The sequence below is a fragment of the Calonectris borealis genome, chromosome 1 (assembly GCF_964195595.1).
Source record: "Calonectris borealis chromosome 1, bCalBor7.hap1.2, whole genome shotgun sequence".
Classification (NCBI taxonomy): Eukaryota; Metazoa; Chordata; class Aves; order Procellariiformes; family Procellariidae; genus Calonectris; species Calonectris borealis.
This window is the reverse complement of record NC_134312.1, coordinates 102,393,186-102,413,067: the sequence shown is the minus strand read 5'-3', so window position 1 is coordinate 102,413,067 and position 19,882 is coordinate 102,393,186. Positions and strand designations below refer to the sequence as shown.

The 19,882-nt window shown below is 46.3% G+C and overlaps 1 protein-coding gene across 1 annotated transcript in view; it reads right to left on the bottom strand.

The window, feature by feature from the left end:
- Nucleotides 1-823: 823 nt before the first annotated feature.
- ILDR2 (immunoglobulin like domain containing receptor 2) overlaps nt 824-19,882 on the bottom strand; it is a 41,957-nt gene continuing 22,898 nt past the window's right edge. Inside the window, exons 4-9 of the mRNA XM_075169714.1 lie at nt 15,367-15,513; nt 14,448-14,624; nt 9,183-9,296; nt 7,183-7,393; nt 5,567-6,257; nt 824-4,707 (exon numbers count right to left, since the gene is read on the bottom strand). Coding sequence (XP_075025815.1) covers nt 4,672-4,707; nt 5,567-6,257; nt 7,183-7,393; nt 9,183-9,296; nt 14,448-14,624; nt 15,367-15,513 — 1,376 coding nt within the window. The 3' untranslated portion in view covers nt 824-4,671. The remainder of the gene's footprint in view (nt 4,708-5,566; nt 6,258-7,182; nt 7,394-9,182; nt 9,297-14,447; nt 14,625-15,366; nt 15,514-19,882) is intronic.

Below are 19,882 nucleotides of genomic sequence, written 5' to 3'. Positions count from 1 at the left end.
AAATGCATCGAGAATGCCCCTTCTCTCCTCCCTGCAAAAGGCCAGTTCCATCTTACAATGCCCGATACTTTCTTTGCTACTCCCTCCCACAAATTTCTCTGGCCAGTTTTAGGTAACTCTCTGGAGAGGATCGGCATGTGAAAGTCTCTTTGGTGACTGCAAAACCATTTGTCTTATGTTACAGGTGAACTGGTACTGCCGGCCTAGAGGGGGTGGCCCACCTTGGAAAAGGTCAGGAAAGCAGTGCAACTGCTGATCGACGGGCAGCAGGTACCCAGAGTCACAAGCCAGAATGAAAACCACAGTTCAGTGGGCTACGGAGGGACCCAGACATCAGAGCAGGAGCTGGGACCCCTCAGGGAAACTCAGCACACAGCTGCCCATGCTGGCTGCAGGGAAGGTGAGGTGGGCCTGGGGCGCGCTGCCAATGGACATCTCTGACCTAATAACAGTTACAAAGGCTAGGACGCTTACACTTCCAGTTCCCTATATTATGTGCCAGCACAAAGATCTGAATAATTCTGGCTGCTTGTCTCAGGTGATATATGTTGGAGTTTCTCAAAATTTCTAAGTACTCAAAGTGCTAGTTTTGTTAATTTTCTATTTCAGTGGAAAGGGAGTGGTCTAAGGATATTCGCACTGAAGCCATCCCCTGAAATTTTTACAGTGTACTTGATCCTGCTGTTCCTGTAAGGGCTCTTTTTTTTTTTTTTTACAGGATTCACTCATCATCTCGGTTGTCTTCTTAGCAAATCACCGTTGTGATGCTTCATTTTAAGGCCACAAAACCATCCTTGTCCTTGACATGACCCAGACATCCATATCCTGTATGAAAAGGATTTTAATTTTATGCCAGCAATAAAAATTGATCACTGGAAAATTTATAATTTGAGACCCCGTAATAATCAGGCTCGTTATTTTCCAGTGCCAGCACTCTGCAGGTGTTCTGAGAGATGGCGCAGACACAAACCATTACTTCTTTTCCAAAACAAGAGGCTCCTCTCAGCCTCTCCATCAGCCTCTGGCCCCCTGCTCCTCTCTGTTGCAAGTCACAGATCAGTAGGGTTCTCTAGCTACAGAGATGGAAGCCCTACTCTACGTCACCCCTCACTTTTTGATTTGGTCCATTTGGTGCTGCTGCAGACACATTTCTAATGGGAAAAATAAAGATGGCCTGAGGACAGACACTATCAGTAACTGAAAATTCCTTCAGATTTGTATAAGGAGATATGAAATCTAAAATTTGAGAGCAAAGGTGAGCCAACTGATGGGTGCTGCCCAGATCTGACTTCAGGGAATTAAGACCTGCTCTTTTTTTTTTTTGAGGCTGAAATTTTTATCATGTGGTAAAATTCATCTGGTAGATTCACTACTCATAAAATCTTCAATGCTTCTCCAGGTACTTGGATTCAAAAGAAATGTTGGAATAGTTCTTATGAATAGTTGTTTCTACAATTAAAATAGTTTTCTTAACAGAATTAGCTTGCAACTACTTATATAAGCTAGATACATAAAATGGCAACTTCCTACACATAGTGTACAAATGCCCTGAAGTACCAGCATCGAGCAAACAAAACTGATTCAAATTAATGAGGGGAAGGCTTGTATTTTTAATACACACAACTAATTCCTGAAGGCTTGATCAAATAAACTACAGGGAGTGAGATGAGGGACAGACATAACTGAAATGAGAAGGAGATTGTGACGCTCTGGCTTTCAGTATGATTTAAAAGATATAGGTATTCAGAGACTTAACAGTCTGTTAAGTCAGTCACTGTTTTGGCCCCTTTCCGACATAGTCATTGTTGCAAATGCACTTTCAAATTTCTATGATGTAAAATGTTTCCTAGGTCTGCTGGACGTCTGATGGAAAAGATAGCAGGCCAAACTCCCTTGAAATTCATGGCATAGGCGTTCCCGAGGTTTTCAAACTTACAAAACATCAACAGTTCTTGCTGCTAGTATCATCATATGTCAGGGATGAAATGTTTAATTTAAAATACCGTGTAATGTAGCTCTGTAGACTTCTCAAGGCCATGGCAACCACTTGCCTACCTCTTGTTAACTGTGCTGCGATTTTCCTAGGAACATACATTAAAGATGAGAAGAGATGAAAATACGTAAAATTTAGTCTCTCCAGCCGTAATACAAGTAGATGTAGTTGGCATGTAGCTGGCAAACGTAGTTGCTAAGCTGCTCTCCCTATTTGAAAAGTCACGGCGGTCAGGCAGTCAGGTCCCCAGTGACTGGAAAAAGGGAAACATCACACCCATTTTTGAAAAGGGTAGAAAGGAGGACCCTGGGAACTACTGAGCAGTCAGCCTCACCTCTGTGCCCAGTAAGATCATGGAATAGATCCTCCTGGAAGCTACGTCAAAGCATGTGGATGGCAGGGTGGTGATTAGAGACAGCCAGTATGGCTTCACAAAGGGCAAATCGTGCCCGACTATCTGGAGGCCCCTACGATGGGCCACGAAAATGATCAGAGGGCTGGAACGGCTGTCCTATGAGGAAAGGCTGAGACAGTTGGGGTTGTTCAGCCGGGAGAAGGGAACGCTCTGGGGAGACCTTATTGTGGCCTTTCAATATTTAGAGGGGGCTTATAAGAAAGACGGAGAGAGACTTTTTACCAGGGGCAATGGTTTTAAACTAAAAAAGGGTAGATTTAGATTGGATATAAGGAAGAAATTCTTTACAATGAGGGTGGTGAGACACTGGAAGAGGTTGCCCAGAAAAGTCGTGGATGTCCCATCATTGAAGTGCTCAAGTCCAGGCTGGCTGGGACTTTAAGCAACCTGATCTAGTGGAAGATGTCCTTGCCCGTGGGAGGGGTTGGAACTAGATGATCTTTAACGGTCCCTTCCTGCTCAAACCATTCTGTGATTCCATGATTGTTTACCCCTGCAGGCTAATTATTCTCTGGCCAGGAAGACCCAGGGCTGGGATTTCCAAAACTACATTCATCGCTAGAGGAGCATGGGAGGAGAAGAAAGCCATCCTTTTATCAATTCACCTTCTAGCACGAAAACTGCACTGCCATCAAGTCTGTGGAGATGATTATTCTTCTTCATGGTGAACTGATACGGCAAAGGAATGACACAGAAATGAATCTGTTATTTTTATAGAGAACTGCAGTGACATTAATAAATCTTGTGTTCAAAACAGTATTGCCAGGGTGAGCACCTGAGGCCAGACAGCTCCCCAAATTTCCAGAGCAACAACAGAGATGGCATTTCAGAGGCTGACAATGTCCATAACACAATAGGGCGCTAAGTTGTTTCTAGGTGTAATAGGGATCAAGATACTGGACCTTAAAATGTTCCTATCATCTTCCTTCACATTATGATTTCAGCAGTTAAAAATTAAAGAAATGACTGCATTATACCCTATGAAAACCAGAATGTTAGGCTTCCAGATGGTGTGAAGCACTCACTTCTCAATTCAGCTGTTCCTGAGACAACAGCCACTAAAACCATGTCACAACTGAAGTGAACGAAATGGTTGAAAGTGAAAAAAGGTGACTTTCAAAGCTTGTGTTCAGCCACAGTGCTAATTTTTCCATTGCTGTTACTGCTCTCTTCAATGTCTGGGAACAATGACCAGAAAGGAGTAATACCAGTAGCATAAATGAAGATTGGTTGGACACAATGATCTTAAGAGGCCTTTTCCAACCTTAATGGTTCTATGATTCTAAGATCTGCAGCTGCCCTCTCACTGAGACTTTCCCCTTTTTGCTTCTTTAAAATAAAAAGGCCACTCACTACCCAGAGACGTCTGGTGGTCCTGGAAGCAGAGCGCCAGCAGGGCTAGAGCACTGCTTATGATACGGTGGAGTAGATATTCTAGCTTGAAGCTCTACAGGGTCACAGCTCAGCTGCAAGAAAATGCAACTGTATCAAAACAAATCACAGTTGGGGATGGGGGAAAAACCACATCATGCTCTCATCACAATAAAAGCTATTTTGATCCACTTTCAAAACAATACATCAATCTCACCTGCAACTCTCATCACACAATGAACAGAACCAAATATATTGAACAAACCAGTCTCTCTGTCTCTCTGTTGAGCCCTTGCCAAAGTAACACCTCATCAGTCCTTTTCTAGAGTGTCTGAAAGGATGTAGATCTTCTTTCACGATTTAGGGCCTGATCAGCTGGAGGCAGTCTGCAGCTGTAAGAACAAGGCCTCCTCCCAGCATGGGGATGATACAGAAAAGGCTCTAAGTATAAGTACGGAGACAATTTTGATCCAAACAGAGAACTGAGGAGACAGAGAGAGCAAGAGGTATGCACACAGGCCTCTCTCTGCACATAAGACAGGACACGAGGCACAAAGGCAGCCTCGCTTGTCGTTCAGGGCTGCAGGGACAGTAGGGACATGGCTGCCTTCCAGCGCAGAATGGAGGGCACTGGAAAGCAGGGTGCCAAAGAGAGCCCTGGCCTCATTTTCCTGGCAGACTCCCAGAGCCTCTGAGAGCGAGTGCTGTTCATGGGAGTCTGTCTCTTATGAAAGCCTCTGCTCCCCCGATGAAACAAACAATTGAAACAAAGAATCCGTGGCTGGTGGCTGTGAAGGTTGACGGAGGCCTGTCTTGCTCGTTGCTTTGTATCTTTTCCACCGCAGTCACCTCACGGTATCCAGCCCATCGACATGACATGTCCACAACAACTTCAAACCACGAGAGACATCCTTGTTGGGAAATCGTTCTGAGAGGAAAGAGAGAAGAGAAGTGTCAACAGGAAAGCACCCATGGAATGGACAAAGAGACTGATGTAGCTTTGACAGAGACACAACCAAACAGCAACAGCTTTGTCCGCCCACACCCCTTTCCTCTCTCACACACGCCACTTACGCTCAGGGCTAACAGCCAAGCTGCTCTAGTGACAAGGTCTCCCTCATAGAGCAGACTTAAGCCAGCCCCCCTTCCCCAACAACCATGAACTCATCAGTCCTCACGGGCCCGGCCTGTGGCAGGATGTTTTGCACTTGCTGGTATCCTGCGTGAGGAATGCCTTTGGCATGCATGGCCCCTACACATGCCCATGGGCATGCACCCACAGGAGTCCGCCATCTCACCCCTTTCAGAAAGACCTCAGGTCTCTTACACCATGCCTTGCTACTAACCCTGTCCCAGTCCAGAAGAACAGAGCCTCTCAACCCTTCCTTAACAAGGATCAAGGCCAAAGCAATGCCCTGTAATTTCTGCAAGCCCTGGGTAAGTTCCCTTCCCTACCACGAGCCTCCTAAACCCTAGATGAACTCCCACTTCCTTGGATCACCAGGCCACAGATGCCAAAAACATCCCTTACCTCCCCAGTTCCAGGCACATCTGTCCCTCCCCTCCATCATGGAGTCCTGTGCAGGAGCTATTTCCCTTTCTGGCCTCCTACACCTGGTAACTGCCCTCTGCCCACACTGACTCCCCTTACCTGGGGTTCCCCACACTCAGACTCCAGGCTCTACCTTCCTGGAGAGCCCCCCTGCCCCTAAACTCTGGTTAGTAACTCCTCCCTGGTGGCTCCTCGCTCAGCCTATTTGGATCAGGAACACCAGACATGGCCTCACTGTTTTCTTGGGGTCCTTTTTCCTCTTCTTGTCAGAGGTGCTGAGGTAGGCCTGCTCCCTGGCCCTGTATGAAGGGCCTCGGCTCAGCTCCCTCTCACTATACGGGGGCAGGGTGTCCTCCTCTTCCTCTTGCTGAGGTGGTGGTGGCGGCTGCTGCGACTGCTGCTGCGACTTCTCGGCTTTGTAGGTAGAGGGTGGTGACCAGGCATAATACGTTCCCCCTCCTCTCTGGCTGGGCTGCGAGCTCAGCTTTGAGGGGGTTTCACTGCGGTCACCGCTCTCATCGTAGCTCCGGGACTTCCTCTCCAAGACGCTGCTGAGGTAGGAATGATCGTATTTCTGGCTCCCTCCGGGCGTCCGGCTCACCAGCCTGGGCAGGTGCTTCTCCTCATGGGCCCGTCTCCGGGGTGGGCTGTATGACCAGCCCCGATCCGAGTCTGTCAGCGGCTCTCGGTTCCCTCTGCTACGCTTGGTGTAGTACTCCTCCATGGAGCTATCCTGGTGGGGCAGCCCTCCACCGCGGCCGCCGTGCGACTCTGACCGCTCGAAACGCCGAGTTTCCTGGCTGTCTGCCCGCCGGGTCCGCTGGCTGTAGGACTCTGCAAAGGCTGCCAGCTCGTCCATAGAGACGGCCGGCACTCCCACAGAGAAACTCTTACGGGACAACATCTCGGACTTGGATCTCTGCTGGCTGGAGGATGGAAGAGATAGTGTTAGAGGGTGGATTCAGCTGCGCTCATCCCCTCGGCTGCCTTCACAGACAATGGAGGGGAACAGGCATTCCTGGGGCATGAATCATCTGACCTGTTTTCATCATCTTCTGTAGGAAGAGATGTATCACATCCTCGAAATCCCTGCTTCTCTCTGCTGACTGTAAAGGCAGCTTAGTGTGGATAGCTTGGACCCTACATGTCTCACATTACCCGAGATTAACCCCAGAGAGCACCTCCCTTGTCCTCCAGTATGCAGGGTTGACCTGCTTCTCCTTGGCCCCAAAGCTTTTAGGAGTATGTCCTACTGGGAAAACCCAAGAACCCGGCTACAGAAGCTCACAGCAGGAGAATTTTGAAGCAGGTTTAAAGAGAGTGAGCTGGCACAATAGCCCAGTACTGAGGGAAGGAAATCCCTGCCATTGCTTTCAGGAGACTGGGCTGCTAGTATGTGAGGGAAGGATGTGATACCTCTCTTCTAGGCACCAGAATGCCAGTCCTTTAGGCCTGGAGTACCGATCTTGTTGCACCAAAGGAACAGGGTGTGACTCCTAATAAAGCACACCAGCACTGGGAAGTGCTGGAGGGATCAGGTACAAATCTCAAGCGAGCACTTTGGGAAGGGTGGCTCGGTTTCCTATCGATCTCACTTTTACATCCCACCTGGAATGGGGCTGGTACCTAGCTTTGCCCAGCTGGGTAGGCTTCAGCAGGCTTGTCGGAATCAGATTCATTCCAACCTTACCTAATGATATCCCCAGATTTCATGTTTCTCTCTAACCCCTCTGTCCTGCTAAGCAGAAGCAAAGCAGCAGGAAATGGAGAGGAGCTACCAGTCCATCTGTCGCTTCTCCTTTCTTTACTACTTTGCCAGATATAGCTGCCTCCCAACACAGCACTCCTCACCTGTGCCGGAAACTATCCCGCTCATCTCTGTAATCAGAGACAGCCTGTGATCTTGACGTGCTGCCCCCGCCGATCACTCCTGCCCAGTATTCAGCATCACCATCCAGGTCCCCCGCAGGAGGGAGAGGTTTCCTTCGCCCCTGGCGGTAGGGCTGCCGGAAGTTCAAGTCCTCTTCATGCAAAGAGCTGAGTTCAGAGATGGTGTTGTTATCTGCAGGGGAGGTTGCAGAAAAGAAATGAGATAGGCATCACCTGATAGCATGTGTGAGAGGGGAGGAGTGGACAGGAAGGCTGTGGTGAGCCCAGCTGCAGCTTTTTCAGAAAGAAGCTCAGCTTGCCCATTAGAAAAAAATCAAAATGGAATCCAAGGCCCTTCTCCAAAGCCTTGAGCGATCCTGCCCAAGACTCCTGGGGCTCACTCTGGACATTACAGAGCTGCTGTTAGACCTACAGGTCGCCTGAACTGGTAGCTGGCAGCCAGGTGGGATATTTTGAGGGTATCGCAAATGGCATCAGCTGCCTGTGTTCCAGATAACTGAGTTCAGCCTTCATGCAGAAATCCCCTCTCAGTCCTGCTTCGGTAACACGTGAGCTCTCCGCCCTCGCGAGGCGGGCACTGAGCTTGGTAGAACATCGTCACAGCAGTTGTGCCACCTCCCCCTTTCCTGGTGTGAGACAGGCTGGCTCTGGATTTGGCCTGACTTGCCCAGCTAAAACAAAAACAACCCCCTCAAAAAAAGATTAAGAAAAAAGTAAGAGACTGACTGAATCACTGTCAGTCTCTACCCCGTCAAGCACATTGACATCTGGAGGCCTGACATACCAATCTGGAGAGGTCTTTTTATAGTAAATCTTGTGGGTGGAGAAGACAGTGTGCTCAGCAATGACTGGTTTAGAAGTATATATAATTTGTTAGTTATACCTCATCTTTATAGAGCTTTGATGTACTGTCATTCCCTAAAGCCCTTACCTTCATTGATTTGCAGGATCTCACGCATCTGTTTCAAATGAGCTTCTACCAGTGCCTGAAGTGGGTTAGCTCTGCGCGAGTCGGATGCTGCCTGGAGGAACCAAGCCCCCAGCCTGCTGCTGTCCACCGCACAGAACAGCGAGAGGACAAAGAGCAGCACTGCAAGCTCTCCTCACGCACACACCTTATCCCGCCACTGCACCTCTGCCTCCTAATGTGGAAAGACCCCCACCTGGGTTTGTATTCTGACACCCAGTAAGTGCAGCCTCAGCCTTTATTTAGGAAAATAAAGCTTGCAAGAGGCTATCGGAAGACAGTGACGAGTTCCACACAGAAGCTCACTTCTGAGTTTGCATCATGTCCCTAATCACTACCCTCCTCCCCTTCGCCTGCAGGTGTCTGACTGCCGAGCGGTCAGTACTGATGCGTGTACCGCCTCTGATCTTAAGATGACCTGTGTCACAAAATCTGACGATCCTCTAGTTCCTTAAATCTTTCTTGTAGTCTCTGCTCCTTCCGCGGGGCAGCAGCCACTCCAGACTACTCTTCTGCATCCTTCAAACCACACTGTGGTCATTGCAGCCCACAAAACATGCTTTCAATAAAATCATCCCTTTCCTATTTTGCCATGCTGGGAATTTACAGGCACCACACTGTCAGACATACAGAAATTGTGAAGACAATATCCTAGCTATTATCACACCACAGGCTGTAGAAGGCATGAGTACGGACTTGGCTTTTCACATGTTGATGATCCAAAGGTTTAATTATCCGAGTGGACAATTTTCACGAGCATTTGAGTATCCCTCACTTTGTTTGCTCTTATTAAGGATGATTAGGTAAGCAGCAGATCTTTAAAATCAGAACATACCTGTATAAAATCTAGACTTTATCTGCCCCAAGTACCATATCCTGGACATCATATCCTAGAGGCTGCCTCTAAGGCAACGCCAGTGAACTTTTAGCTATGAATTTGCAGTCTTTTTCAGGTCAGTGAAAAAAAAAAACCCGAACCATGCTTGTTCCTCACATCGTTCTCGCATCCTCCTAGCTGGGTCAAACTGAGCCAGTTCTTTCTCGACATAGTACAGCACCTTCATGGAGTCCCTTTCCTTGTCAGTCTGGATCCTGTACCCTTTGCGCACTGCTAGGGAGAAAAGAAAAGCATTAGAGGAAAACACACTTAAATCCAAGGAGACTTTCCAACAATATTGCTTCTATAGTTGAGCTCACGTCTGCAGGCAGGTAGGCTGCGTCTTCCAAAACAGAGTGAGTCAGTCCTTGCTTCAGAAGAAATTTGTCTGTAATGTGGGATGTGAAGTTGTGAGCAGCTGCATCATTATAAAGTTTGCAGTAACAGCAAAAATTATTTGGAAATGCCCAATCTGTACAACCAAATGCATCAAGTGGTGTCATTGCCACAGAGTGATTCCACCTCCCATAGAGGATGGCAGAGAGAAAAGTAGCACTCATTTCCCCTTCCTCAGCACTACAGAAAGGATTTGTCATGGTATGGGAGAAGCAGTCCCAGAAGATCATGCTTCCTCTATGCAGCAGGGGCCGTAAGCTCCCAGTCTGCAGGGGAAGCAGGTGGCTGAGCATTTGGGAGCTGTCACTCTGCAGGACCACTCCACTCTCCCATCTCTATGAATTCTGCTCACGCAGGTTGAAGAGCATGTGGTAGGAGAAGCTCCAGAGAATACAGAAGGAAACACAGAAAGTCCCACAAAGCACATCACACTGCTTTGAGATTTATACCGAATCCAATGATGGGGCCAATCAGGTCAGTGGGTAACTGTGAAACTGCCTGCTCTGGCATTCTTTACATGCTTTATTTTACAGAAAAGGTATGTCTTACACATACATTAAGTGCTTGACTGCTGGGATTACCCCATTTGCAGGGGAAGTCTGGACAGCTTTTTTGGCTTTTCCACCTTCCTGTGTGTAGAAAAGAAGCCCTTACACACCTGGAGCCACAGCAGCTCTAGCTCCAGCAGGCTGACTCCATGCACACTTTACCTGCTAACCCTGTGAACAGCCTGACTACCTCAAGGCATATCTATAGTCAGCAAACAGAGAACTCCACCTATCACGACCTTGAAGAAAATAAGGCTTTTATAGCAGATTATTTAAGAAAGGTCTCAGCCTGGGGCTATTTTAAGATTGACAGAAACACAGGTCTAAGTACAAAAGAGGACTACAACCCTCAAATTCAGCCTCATTAGAGAACTGTTGTGAGGACAATTCACTTAGCACTACAAAATGGAACCTGTCTGCCTTGCATGGGGTTAATATGTTCCCTTGTGTGAATACTGCAGTGTTGCATGAGTGCTCCTCTTGTGGCACGATTTAAATACTTGGATGGTGGTTTTGAGCCAACCTGTTCTTTCTGTTTTATCCCACACCCTGATACATCAAGCTACTAACATATGGGTTTGGTAGTACATTGCATAGTATGCGCTGTGTGGGCTGAACAAGGACTTGGCAGAGGTATTCTTAGGCTCCTTCTGTCCTAAACTGCTGTGCATGTGTCTGTGCACTATTAAATAACCATGCTCTGCTTCAGAAATGGCTGTGCCATAGAAAGGGGTAGAATGATTCCTGTAATAATCCCGCAAATTGCTTTAAGAGGGTTTTGACTGTGCACATGTAAGGTAAGTAACTACATCTTGAAATATTACCTTGTGTACCTGTACTTGGGAAAGGTATTAGATGTTAAAATATAGTATAGGTCTATCAGGGTCCTGCTTTCAACATGTCTCCAGATAGCTTAGCTGACAGCAATGTGGAGTTTCGCTGTGTTTTATTATCCCCATGAATATGTGCACAATGACTGCAAATGCACGCAGTGATTTACAGAACACAAGGAACCCTGCCTCTGCCTTCCAAAGTGGAAGACCATCATGCCTCTTGAAGTGAGGCTGCTGCTATGAAGAGGGGCTGGACTGACTGGCCTCAGAAGCGATGACTCCTGCTGCACTGCACGAGCAACAGCAAGGTGAGTTCTCCACTTCACCTCACCATCGTAGCTGACATATCTCTGGTACCTTGCCAGGAAAGAGGCCTCTCGCTATTCTTTCTTCTAATGTGTCTACTAGGGGCTCAGCGAAGCTGCCACTCATTTATACACAGGCCAGCAAACAACCATCAGCTGGAAATTACTCTGACCTACTAATAACCTTTGGGGAACTTGAACAGGCAGCTTCCAGACTCTGTCTCTCCAGAGCCACTATTCACGCTGAGGCTGTGCCAAATATCTATTTGGGTAACATCTATAACTGCTGGAACTGATAGAGAATTAGCTCAGCTTCATGCTAGCTTCATGCTGGACTTGCTATTGCAGCTGTATATCAAAAGGCAAATAAATTTCTAGGTTAATTCTGTAAGCATCTAGAAATTAACTTTGGATTTAAATCTGCAAAGACGACCGTGAACAGCTCATAAAAATTATTTTCCATTATAGATGAAGCATATTTTGTCTCTACGTTTATTTATTAAATACTTCTCGCAATGATATTAAATGTTCAACTTATTAAATCTCTTTATTATTCCTTCGTGTGAGAAGATATTATTGCTTCCTCCTCACACCCTTCTTCATCTGTAAATTGCCATAACCCTTTAATAAGGTCTGAATATTTTTAGGCCCATCTTAATTATAAGGGAACAAAGATGCAGAGACGTTAACCACTTGTCCAGAACCATTCACTGAAGTCAAAGGGAATGGAACATTCTTTCCTGTTAGACCGTATTTTCTTCTCCTGAACAGTTCATAAATTTCTAGTGTTTAATTTATGTTTAACTAGATACTTTTTTCATTCTTCTGTGGGTGGAACCAAGTCAGCCAAAACTGTAAGCTGTTTCCCTCCCCAGGAAGGACAGCACTACTATTTTTTTCAGACAAGTGTGGTTAGGAAGTAAATGATGTCTCATCCTTATACACTTTCCATATTAAAGGTCTGGAGTCCAGCTCTCAGATCAAAAGCTTCCCTGTGCACATGGTTTAAGGAAACTATGCAAGAGTCTCCAGGTAACCACTGCATTTAAAATAGACAGAGCATACATCCTAACTTATGTGTTGCCAACACTCTTCTAAATAAGAGAGCTGAAAGTTTATTTTTTTCCCTATTCAGCCCTAAGTTGAGGATGGAGTTCCTAGGCTTCACTGGAGCTTTGTCACATGGCTTTTATGTAACCCTAGACAAACTTTCTAAATATCCTCATGCCTGAGTTCACTCACTAGATCACCTCACAGGGGTCACTTATAAGCACAGAAACTATCTAGGGCAAAGGCTGTCCTTTTCAGCCTGGCAGCCAGGATTACAGAATCCTCCAGTCTCTGTCCTCCAGCACTTCTGACCCCATTTTTTTAAATAAACTTGACGGAAAGGCTGAGGTCTCAAAGATACCAAGTTTCAGATCAGACCTACACCAGCTGCGTGGACACATAGACCATAATTAGCACTCCTTCTGAGAAAAGGCCTTTATTATAAACTCAACCATTACCTGTTTTGTTTAGCTTGCTGTCTGGCCAACCAGCAAATAAGTAGCTTAGAACAGCTGCACAATGTCTTCTCTTCTACAGCCTGTAATTTGGGGATATTCTCATTGTGGAGGACCTTAAGAGAAAAGGAACAGGGTGCAGGGTATCACCCTTCCTTAGCTCCACAGTTCAAGGAACACCTTGAACAACAGGTGCATGATCCAGACTAAGGGTTTGTCCATATTATTGCAGAAAACATTAATTAAAAATAAAAAAAGCTTAAGAACCTCTGTTGTCTTGCCACAACAGTTAGAACTCTGTAATAATGGTTTTATTTGCAATACGTAGTATTTCCTGTCAAGTCCTGAGTTGAGCCAGCTGATTTGGATTATATAATAAACGCATCTTTCTGTGTAATGAAACATGGGATGCTAAGAGCCATTCCATTTGGTTACCAAACGCAACCACAATTTTTCATTCTGCATTTGTGCTCTGCTAGTAACGTACAGCAGAGCGAGACTGGGGCTGTGATCTGATTCTTAAAAAATCCCTGGAGTTGCCACGGCCAATACCACACTCTACATGCAGTGACATTTTTCACAGGAGAAAAAAAATTAAGCACTGGGCTGTCGTCCACCATTTTCTGACAAAGGTTTTTGAATTGAGTATGTTCTGCTTTGGATCAGTGATTATTTCCTATTGCAAAATGCTCCATTCCAGAGCTCTGTTTTGATTTCAGCGGGAAAAAAAAGTATGATTGTTGAAGGAAAATACTTCTTGTAATTCCAGAAAGGTTAATATACTGACTGGGGCAGTGGAAGAATGTTAGGGTTGTTCCAAAAGCTTAATTATTTGATTATGCTACTTGATCTTGTCTTTTCGGAAGTGTCTTATCAACACATTGTCATGAGCAAATTTAACAATTGATAATTAGTGTGGTGCTTTAAAATCAGACATGGCGGCTGGATCAATGGCAAACATACTGTCTCAGTATGGTGACTCTACATTGGTGAGAGTCACTTCTGCTGCAGCACGTTTAAATTTAAACAGCCACTCTGATCCTGAAATGCTAGCATGTGGCTAAATAGCTACCCTCTTTTTCCTTGATGGCAGCTTCCTTTGCAGCGGGAGAAGTGACCCTCACCAAGACAGAGTCATCATACTGATACTCTATGTCTGACATTGATCCACAACTCCTTTCTAGTTAGAAGCCTTTTATCGCTCACATTTCACAAATGCAAAGGCTGAACAAAAAAAGTGACCTACTGACTTCTGTAAGGCAGTGGAGGGGGTCCAGCCCCAAATGCTCTTGGGCAGAAATGCTGAGGGAGCATGTCCCCGTGCCCAAAATGCCACCAGGACAGTAAAACACGCTGCAGCAAACACTGCTGCCAGAGGGCAAGCAGTGCCCCAGAGGGTAGCAAGAACACTTTACCAACAGAGAGCCGCTTGCAAGGCATCATCTGTAAGGGGAAAATGGCCACTGCCTCTGCTCCCCTGAAACCACCTTCATCCTTTTGTCCTCCGCAAGTAAACGTTTGCAGCAGTAATGAGACGGGTCCTGAGCATGAACTTGCCTCCCATTCCCTGCTGACCTAGTGAGGCACCCACAAACTGACACTGTCCTGATGGCACTAGAAAAGTTGGACCATGTGGCCTTAAGGGATGCAAATGTCATTGTCAGAGCCAGGATTAAAATGCAGTTTCTCTGTGTTTCTTCTGTTCATACCACAGTATCAGTAACAATCATTCCTCCTTTTCCCAGCCCTGCTCCCAATAAGAGGACTGAATGTTGTGCCTGGCACTGCAAATTACCGTTTTGGCTTCCTCCGCTGGAGTCATTTGGGGCTAAGGGAGGGGGGTGTGACTTATCCATCAGCACAGCAGGAGATGGGACACCAGCTACAGGAACACTGGGGATGTAGTATGGACCTGGCATGGAAGAGACTGCAGGAGGGTATCCAGCTTTTGCTGCTTTGCCTGCTACATAGACTGAAAAAGAACAGCAGTCAGCATCACACCAGCCTCCCACAGACCCACACGGCACGTGGCCGAAACCTGCACATCACATTGGTGACAACCCAGCAGGAGACCACTGGACAAATGAAATGACAAGGACCAATCTGAATTTCTGTAGGAGCCTCAAAGGGCACTGAGAGGAGTTTAAAAAATACACACAACAGGTCAGATGAGCCCTGCAAGATGCCCAGCAATTGGAAGACATTCAGCATATTACCGCCAGTATTACCGTTGCCATGACTTAGTGGCAGTTCAGCTTTAAAAACAACTGATGACTCAAACAGTAGGGATGAGGCTCATGTAACTTGACAGATCTGCCTGAGCCTGACCAGGAACCTTGCTGGGTTGCAAGGATTTTGCACTGTTGTAGAGGGCAGTTGCTTTGCCTTGCCAGGAAGAAATTTCCCAGGATGCTCTTAGCTCTGACCCACAACATTCACTGACACGACAAGTTTGGAAGGGGAGCATGACACTTTGGAGGAGCAGGCACAGCTGCCAAGGCAGGGAGGGCTCAGGGAATTACATTTGCAATTAACTTTGAGCGCTCAACCATTGAGCAATAGGTCAGATGCTTCACTCCCTAAGAACTAGTTCTTTAGTCAAGCAAAGTGCTCAGGGCAAAGGAAGCAGTATTAGCAGATTCTCCTCCTGTTCTGCCAGGGAGCAGAAGTAGTGCAGGAGAAGATTTGCGCCAGGCTTGGACAGGGTCACTCACGCGCCCGGGGACAGCAGCAGGACTCAGGGCAGCAGGGGCAGCGGACGTAACAGCAGCAGCTGTGTGGGCAGCACTGGCACCAGCAGATCCCCACCAGGAGGAAGAACAGGAACGCCCCCAGGATCACCAGGCCCACAAAGACCCACTCTGGAAAACAAGGGGAGAAAGAAAGATACTTACAGGATTGCACATTGCTGTGGAAGGGAACGTCAGCAACATCCTCCCAGGGGAGAGCACAGGGGCAAAACAGATAGGTGAATAATAGAAATGGACTTCCTGCTGGTCTAGGACTACGTCCCCGCCTGTGTCGAAGCAGAAATGGCACGTGACAATCAGAAATGGAGCTACAGAAATGTGGTCCCTTCCTGCGACGTCTCTGGCTGGCTGAGAGGCGAGCAGCACAGAGGCAGGAGCTCTGGTTCCCCAGTACAGAAACCTTTCGCCCCACGGCAGACCTGTACAAACACCGCAGGATGTACTCCATTAGCATTTGGATCTCATCAAAGACTCATTCTTCCCAGCCATGTTCGTGCCCTGCTTGTGTGTTTGTTCCCTCACATTCTAGTTTTAATGGGACAAATGATGGTGAAAAGCATGCTATAAATAGCCCAGTAAATGAGCCAGGCCTGCCCCTTCGCAACTAGGCCCACGCATGCAATTATTCTTTTGAATGTGCCGAACGAACATCCTATTCAGGCGCTGCAGCCAGCCAGGAAACCTAACAACCCTCCCCCCTCCCCGCTGAAGCCTCAGATGATGTCTGTCAGGCCCCGAAAGGCAATAGCTGAAAAACACCCTACAGGTGAAAGCACAGAAGAGCTGGTCCACAAAAACCAGGATGGGGTTTGATCAGAAAGGGGAGCAAGAGAAGCCTTCTCAAACTTCGCGGCTGGGAAATCTGCAGCGGCAGCAGCCATGGTGGGAGCAGGTGCCCAGCCTGTGCCGGGGCAGCTCCCAGCTCTGCACCTGGCCACCCTGCGCTTTGCAGGGAATTAGGTGCACAGGGCTGCACCTACCGCCACATGGCAATTCCCCAGATTAAGAGAATGGTCAGTGAACACATCCGGACCAAGAAATTTCAAGATTTTGAATGTGCAGGAGGCCTGGAGTCGGTTTTGTGTCAGAGAGATGCACCAACCTATCTAGAAGTCAGACTGCTGGTGAGGGAAAATCTGTGGGGAAAGACTCCAGGTGTACCCAGGTGGTTATTCAACCACCTTGGAAAGATGGTAAGAAAGCAAAGAAAGAAGTGGTAGGGCTGCTTTGCAGAGAGAAAAAAGCAGCAGACCACTGTTTCTGAAGAGAAGTCCAGCGTTCACTAACGGGTCTCCTGATACATTACTATTTAAGATGAAGAAGTATTGATACAAGGATTGCAATGTGAGTACAGAATCACACTGGAAAAATAGCGTACCTCTCACCTGCGTCGCTAAGCTGAAAAGGCAAGGAAAAACGTTCAGCTTGGAACAACCAAACCAGAAGGTTTTTCTAGTTCTTAATAAAACGCAAAAATAAGAAGTGTCATTTTTGATTCATCCACAGCATTCTGTTTGAACAAAAGTAAAATTCTTTGCTTTGTTGGAGTTTTCCTTAACTCTTCTACAAACAATTCCCTTTTTTTAATCCCATTTTTAATCCAGAACTTACAATTTCCTTTAAAAAACGTCAGTGAAAGATCTGGCATTTACAAATCAAAACACTTCATTTCAGAAGTGTCAAGTGAAATGTTTTATATTTTTTGAATATTTTATTTCTTTTTTGGCTGAAACAGATGAATTTCATTTAAATTTGCAGATAATTTTGGTCCTTGTGGAGTAATTTTTTTTGGTGAAGTTACTATATACTGAGAAAAATTCAGCTAACGAATAAGGAAACAGCTAGAGGGAAGCATCCATGAATGGAAAAGTAAGAGCTGAGAGGAGATTACTGATACAGTTCCTCAAGTGCCGGTTCTAGGAAACATCTTATTTAATATTTTCACGAATGACCTTTACACAGAAAATAAGGATGTGTTAATGTATCTTGAGGGTAAGAGGTAGGGAAGCATTGTCACTAAAGATGAAGACCGGGATATGTTATAGAAAGGGCTAGTTGGTCCTTGGGCCTGCAATAAGAAACATGAAATGCAGCAATATACTGAATTTCAAGGTATGCAGCAATACTTTCAAGGTCACACGTTAATCCAAGGATTAAGAACCATTTGTTCTGAACAGGACTTCATTAGTTGAAAACAACTGAAAAACAAGAGAAATGATCCAGTATACTATTCCATCATAGGACAACTGTAACTGCTTATGCAATACAGCCACAAAAATGGCAAATGTAACCCCATGCCCAGTAAAGGAGGAATTTCCAGTAGTGTTAAGGAAATATTAATGCCATCATACAAGGCCTCCATGTAACTTCATCTGAAGTTACTGATGTTATACAGTTCTGGTCATCTTTGTATAAGAAAAGATGAATTCAGGTTGGAGCGGATGCGAAGCAGGGATTTGAGGGGATGAAGGGACTCAGTAGCCTGCCTGGCAGCAGAAGAGCTGAAGCTCGCTGCGTCAGTCTATTAAAAAGAAGGCTGAGAGCAGACATAGCCGTAAATATGCTAGGAGGATGAATGCTAGGAGGAAAAGCAGGTATTATAGTTAAAGGTCTTACATAAATGGGCATAAACAGGCTATGAGTAATATAGATGGAAGCTAGAAGACGCACATCAAAGAAAGTGATCCAACGGGAGAGAGAAAGGCCAAACCCAGACTACTCTTAAGCTTGCTAAGCTTATGGAAAGGATGAAACTACATGGCGCTTGGGATAGCAAGCAAGATAGTGAGCCTTTCCAGTCCTGTACTTCCTAATCTATGCCAATCTGAGAAGGGCAACAGCTCAGTGGCTTTTTCTTTTGTCATGTTCTCATCTTGTTCTCTATGACCATCGTTGATACAGCGAAGGAGGTGAAATAGTACCACATGACAGAAGTGGCCAGCCACAGCTATGCAATGAAGCTTAAGTGTCAGATCTCCAGAGCTATTAGTGAACAGTTCACAAATGCTCCATAAAGGATAAAAGCCTGGCAGAGGAAAAAAACAAACAGCAAGTCCATTGTAAGTGTATCTGTGGTCCTTCTGAAAACGTTCCAGGAGTATAAAAGGAGGTCAGGTTAGTATGTACATTGCACATTGCAAGACACTCACTCAGGACCAGGAGTGGATGTTTGAAATCAGTGTCCCAGTCACAGGGACCTATGAATCACGAAGGATTTTACTTCATGGGAAGTTAGACCATTTGCTTCTCTGATGAGGTTAAGAAAACAGCAAAAGAGCCTGCTGGCTTCCTCCCTTATGCACAAAACCGGGATTCAACCATTTTTACCTGCAATTCCCTAATCCTTCCTCCAGTACAACTGTTATCTTCTGTCACAGTCCTTCCAGATATAACCGTGTAACCCTGAGACTCAAATGACTACCAAGCTGAAATGCTATGTGTCCTCGCTGTCTGGAAACTACTGTTTTGTGCTTGCAGGAGCACCTGCTTTTGTTTATCCAGGTAACAGGCAATGCTAACAGCTGAAATGTGGTTTGCCGCTGCCTTTTACACTTTCTTGTTGTTTATACCCATGCAGTGAGGGTACCAGAAAGCTACCTGGCCAACAAGAATTTTATACCCATTCAATAAAATTATAAATAGTGGGGGAAAAAAAGTGTTAGGCAACAGAGAATCAACTTCTGTCTCTGCTGAAAAGACCAAACCCTCTCCTGCCATGCTGAACTTCCAGGGAGCTTTGGGTTACACTGGAGGCGGGGGAGCATCTGCCTTCCCTCCGTTTGCATCTCTGGGACAGACTTGCAAATAGCTTCACACATTTATGTGGAGTTGCATTTTTCCACAAACGTGTGAAAGAAACACTCCTTGGGCACTGTCAGGGGATGATCAGATGACTCAAGGGCTAAATGTTCTCACAGCTTTTCCCTTTCAAGGACAATCTGTTGCACAGTCTCTGTTTCCTCTGCAAGGAGTGCCAGAACTGGTGGCTCTCATTAGTTTGGCTAGCGAGGGATTTATCATGGGCAGAGAGCTTTCATGTCTGGTCCAACCACCTGGTGTTACCTAGATAATGCTCTGGCCATGCAGCACAAGAGAGGCTGTGCCACTGATGGGTTGCTAACCAGTGCTCTATTTCTAGCACCTCCTGTGCTACCATCTGTGGTGATGGCTATAACGGTACCCACAGGATAGGGTCTGGGGAGCGGAAGTTACTACTGCACAAGAGCAGCTGACGTACAAAGCCATACGGGCACACGAGGCTGCCGAAGTCTCGCAGGCTGGAGCGACGTTACCTTTGTGCTAGCAGGGGGAGAGCAGAGAGCTTGACATAAAACTGCCCCTGAAGAGTGTTGGCAGTTCTGCTCTCACACTGATCCTGGCATGACATCAACCATCTCTGTACGTTGGATCCCAGCATGGCCATTCCTCCCCCAGCATCAGCTCTCTCAGATCTCAATCCAACACACTTTCCCAGTAAGCA